Source organism: Carex rostrata, chromosome 29 (assembly GCF_964058835.1).
Source record: "Carex rostrata chromosome 29, lpCarRost1.2, whole genome shotgun sequence".
In the NCBI taxonomy this organism is placed as follows: Eukaryota; Viridiplantae; Streptophyta; class Magnoliopsida; order Poales; family Cyperaceae; genus Carex; species Carex rostrata.
In genome coordinates, this window is record NC_135946.1 from 1557023 (window position 1) to 1562542 (window position 5520).

Below are 5520 nucleotides of genomic sequence, written 5' to 3' on the forward strand. Positions count from 1 at the left end.
TTAATATATATTCAACTATGTACTAATCACCAAAAATTAAACTTAAATTTTTTTATAATTAATTTCAACCATGTTCCTCCAATCCCCTCTCCCCCTTCATAAACTATAAATTCCATTAAGGGAGAAAAGTAAGAAACAAATTCCTTGTTCCTCTTTTTGAAATTAACACACACAAGCATAGAATAGAAGAAGAAACCATTTTAAAATGGTGCAAGAAAAGGCGGGAACACGGCCACCGTGGGTTGGTCTAGCGGCCGCAGTCTGGGTGCAACTGGCAGCGGCAAATCCGTATACCTTCCCGCTCTACTCGGGCACACTGAAAGCGATGCTAGGTTATGATCAACAACAATTAACCCTGCTCGGTGTAGCCGGCAACATAGGACAGAACTTCGGCATAATACCGGGCATTCTTTGCTCCTGGCTACAACCTTGGCTTGTGCTTGCAGCCGGCGCTATGTTGTGCTTCGTCGGCTATGGCCCGGTTTGGCTTGCCGTGACTAAGACTGTGGTCGGAATGCCATTTTGGGTGGTAAGCTCAATATATACCTTATGATATAGTCCATTAATATTATGAAATATCGTTTATATTTAAGAAAATAATAATGTAAACGTGTAATACAAAAAAAAGTCCTAGGCATGTAGACTTGATCTAGTCAGGCAGCCGGTTCAGTGAATTATATGATTGAGGTTCGGATCCAAAATTAAAGTTATTATTATGATCTTCTATGCATTGATCTTGTTTATAAATAGTAAATATAATAGCTTTTTTCTCATATATATATTATTTCTTTCGCTTTGAATTAAATCAACGGTTTACTTTTGTCATTTATGATTGTAAATGCATACAAATAAATAAATATACTAATTATAATGCATTTTCCAAAAAAAAAATAGCAATTATAATGCGGGGATGTTGGGCCTAGATGGGCCTTGTTGTCAACTAAGCTCAGGTCTACCTTGGTATTATGGACTTGCCTAACCTTAAGCCCAAAAATTGTGGTTCCTCTTGTTTTATTTTCTTTTCTTAAATTTGTACTCTTCCAATAAGTTGCTTTATGTCAATCACCACACAGCTGAGCGAACTCTTAACTAATTTTTGACATTTTTTTAGCTATGGACTGCATTACTTCTTGGCACTAACAGCAGTGCATGGTTAATCACAACGGTGCTTGTGACTAACATGAAGAACTTCCCGCACAGCCGGGGTACCGTGTCAGGCTTACTCAAAGGTTATGTCGGCTTATGTGGAGCAGTGTTAACGCAACTATATAGCGGCATCCTAAATAAATCTCCTGCCAATCTACTCATTGTGCTAACCCTAGGCCTTCCTTTAATTTGCCTCTTGATGATGTACTTTGTGAGGCCTTGCACCCCTGCAACTGAAGATGACGAGTCACAACATGGCCATTTCCTCTTCACACAACTTGCATGTATCATCCTCGGATTATACATCCTCGGGATGACTTTTTTTGATGAGCTTTTACCTAAAACCCGCATGGCTAACTATCTGATGTTTGGTGTAACGGTACTCGTGCTTCTCTCGCCTCTTGCAATTCCAATAAAGATGACAATATATAGAAGTGTTCCTAAAATTCAGCAAGACCAATTGGTTTCACCACAGGAGTCAAAGGCGCCATTACTGCCTCCTTTATACCAGACACAGGTTTCCATTAGTGATAGTAGTGATGGTCCTTCTGACAATGACGATGATAACGTTAATATGCTTCTAGCAGTGGGGGAGGGGGCAGTGATTAGGAAGAGAAGACCAAGAAGGGGAGAGGATTTTGAATTTCACGAGGCATTGGTCAAGGCCGATTTTTGGCTTTTGTTTGTTGTATTTTTTATCGGGGTTGGTTCCGGTGTCACCGTGATGAATAATCTCGCTCAAATAGCAACTGCAGCAAAGAACAATGGTACGACAATTTTAGTGTGTCTTTTTAGCCTGGGTAACTTTTTCGGGCGGCTTGCTGGTGGGGCAGTTTCGGAGCATCTTGTCAAGTAATTAATTCCATCTCATGCTTCATTCTTTCTTGCTTCATTATGCATTTGTTGCAATCTATAGTCCTGGCACCCATAAATTAGCATATTGTTTTTTCTTTTAACTTTTCAGTTGAAGTGTCATTACATAGCTAGCTAGAGATTCAGCCTATGTTTAAAATTGATCAGAAAACCTAAGAAACAACTATATAATAAAAAAATGACCTTGACTAAGTATGCAAAGCTGCAAATTAACATAGCTGACATTTGATTTATTTCAGGTCAAGGATACTACCCCGGCCGGTGTTAATGACGTGCACACAAACGATAATGGTGATCACATACCTTTTCCTAGCACTAGCCCTTGAAGAATCCCTCTATCCAGCAACTGCATGTCTCGGCATTTGCTACGGTGTTCAGTTCACTGTAATGATACCAACCACATCCGAACTTTTCGGTCTCAAAAACTTCGGCCTCTTCTACAATTTCATGGCATTGGGAAACCCAATTGGTGGATATTTGTTTTCCAGCCTTCTGGCTGGGTACTTATACGATAAGGAGGCGGCCAAGGGCTCGAGTGGTACGACTTGTGTGGGGCCCTATTGTTTTCAGCTTACATTTATCATCCTGGCGAGTTCTTGTGCACTGGGTACATTTTTAAGTGTAATCCTGAGTGTACGAATCAAACCAGTGTACCAGATGCTGTATGGAGGTGGAACTTCTAGGGTTCCAAGGACCTCTTTGCATTAGTACAAATCAAAACCAGTGTCCTGATTTTGAGTCTACTGTATAACGGATTCCTTTGTTTATTTTATCTTTTATTTCATCTTGTGGAACTTAATTTACAATTTTCCTTTTGAAGGGAGAACATTTTTGTGTACATAGTCGGCATTCTTTGTCATATGCTTGAACACTTTTGTATTACATGTATTCTATTAAAATAATAGTTTGTGTATATATAATCTCATCTAACAAGATTTTCGGGGGACTGTAGCCCGGGTGACGTTACCTTTTCTCTATTAACATATCTAATATTAAAATTAAACTTCTAGATCTTTTAAAAGAATGTACATAGACAATTACTAAGCCAGATAAATTGTTTAAGCTTCCTTGGCAGCCTTTCGTTGGCAATAAATTATGAATCCGAACCATTGAGACCCGCCTATCTTACGAGTGATGTGTCTACAATATAAAAATTTTAAACATTTGAATTAATTTAGAATAAAGTCAAGCGGTCAAAAAACGTTCAAAAAATGAATGCATCAAAATTAATTTATTAAGCTTCTAATTTTGACCTCTTGACTTTATACTAAATAAATTCGAATGTTTAAAATTTTCACATGTAGATGCATAACTCATAAGATAGGCGGGTCTCAATGGTTCGGATTCATAATTTAAAGCCAATTTGACGGGTTTTAGACTTGTATTCACCAAGGAGTTTGGTGAATTAAGAACACCCTAGTTCTACTCCGAAAAAGAAAGCTCGAGATAGTTGAGATCAAGTTCTAGAGGTATGATCCAATGGTGCAACAAATGGTACTTTCTTTGATACTTGGTACTGGAGAATTGCAAAACTTTAGAATGATTTGTTTGTTCATGTTGAACAACGAAGGTACATTTATACGAAATTATTTACATTCATGTTGAACAACTGGTTCCTCTATCACAAAAGGGGATATGAGTTGGGATGATTTACTATGTGTAGACTTTCAATGTACATTTATACGAAATTATTTCTATGTTAAGATTTTATAGTTTTACTAGTTTTAATGTATATAAGTCTCTGTGTTGGTTATGATAGTTGTTATTTGAATCTAACTTTATATTAGATATATACGAATGCCATGTTTTGATTTGCTTGTTGTTTACATTAATGTTGAAATGTTGTTTGTTGTATGTTGTAATATTACTTGAATTATGAATGTTTAATATTGTATGTTTATTGGCTAGCAAATATGGATGCTAATTAACCAATTATAATCGACTTTAAAAAAAAATGCATTTCTATTTATACATGGTTTTTTTTTAAAGAAACCGTGTACATAGAATAACATACACAGTTATTAATTGACCATCTATAGTTTTCCAAAAACTCATACACGGTTATTATTTTAGGGATCATGTATATAACTGTTTTTATGATATATACACGGTTATTATTTTAGGGATCATGTATATAACTGTTTTTATGATATATACACGGTTACTTTGACCGTGTAGATATCACCATTTTTCAGTGTTTTTTTTTTTTTTTTTTAAGAGCTGACACGGTCACTTGTATGAACCATGTATGTTAGATTATACAAATATGGTTCGAAAACCGTATACAACATATATACCATACATTCAATAAACGACGCTAACTGATCCACGTGATTAGTTTTTCAGACTGTGTATAGTTACATTTTCTGTACTAGTGGGATATATATGGTGTTAAATATTAACTTGATTTTTATTAAGAGTACTACACAACTTTCGCACGGACACACATTCTAATTCCTCACACACTTTCATTCACACAACTGCTATCCTATACATACAAGTGTAATGTCGGTGGGGTGAATTATCTAGATTCTTCATATTATTCTACCGACTTTGCTAATGCTTCATCTAGAGTTTACATGGAATATTCTACTATTTTCTTTATTGCCATCAGTATAAGTTGGTTGGCTAATTTCGTGAATAATCTAGAAAGTGAATTTTGGACTTTGGCCTTTACTACGGTGCTGCTATTTCAACATATGTGTTTACAGGTTAGCCTTCATGGGCTCTGTATGAAGGATACTCCACTAAAGTTAGGTATATACACTAATATCTATTTCTTATTCTTTTATAGATTTAATAGGTTAATAAATATGTCGTTATTATCAGCTAACACATAAGTTATAATGTTATTTACAAACGTAAATAAGCGAGTCAGCTCGAGTTGGGATATCAACAATGAATTGTAAAGCCAACTCGTTTATAATTCGTTTGACTAGCCAATTTTCTTAGTTATAGTTACATATTAGTAACAGTTTATCTAAACATAAATAAGTCAAATGATTTAGTAAGAGTTTATTAAAACACAAATAATTCAAACATAATTAACAAGACAACTAACAAAATAAAAAAAATCCAAACAATAACTTAGGAGTTATTTACAAGGGCATGTGATTTATTGTAACGAATTTTGTGTAACTTGAGTTATTAATGAGTGAGTTATGATATGCTCAAGCTCAGCTCATTTATTATACGAGTCAGTCAACTCGAGTTGAAACTGACTCGAATTCTAAATAAGCAAGTTAAAACGAACAGTTAGCGAGCGAGTTATGAGCGATTTTGTATGGCCCTAGTTTCATGTATTGACCCAGGTAGACATAAAATCTATGAATATGACCTTAACTCATAACCTTTTTACTCAGCATACAGATTCATGCATGACGGAGGGGTGATTTGCAAATACCAACCGGCAACATAGAAACTGAAGGTACTAACACATGTAAAAAAAAAAATAATAATTTGGCTACTCGTTAAAAAAAAAAAAAAAAAAACAAAACATGA

General features: G+C 35.3%; 1 protein-coding gene across 1 annotated transcript; it reads left to right on the forward strand.

The window, feature by feature from the left end:
• Positions 1-205: 205 nt before the first annotated feature.
• Positions 206-2810, forward strand: LOC144546129 (protein NUCLEAR FUSION DEFECTIVE 4-like). The gene is made up of 3 exons (XM_078294656.1): positions 206-529; positions 1112-1998; positions 2259-2810. The coding sequence occupies exons 1-3, from the start codon at positions 206-208 to the stop codon at positions 2725-2727; spliced, it is 1680 nt and encodes a 559-aa protein (XP_078150782.1). The 3' UTR covers positions 2728-2810.
• Positions 2811-5520: the final 2710 nt, after the last annotated feature.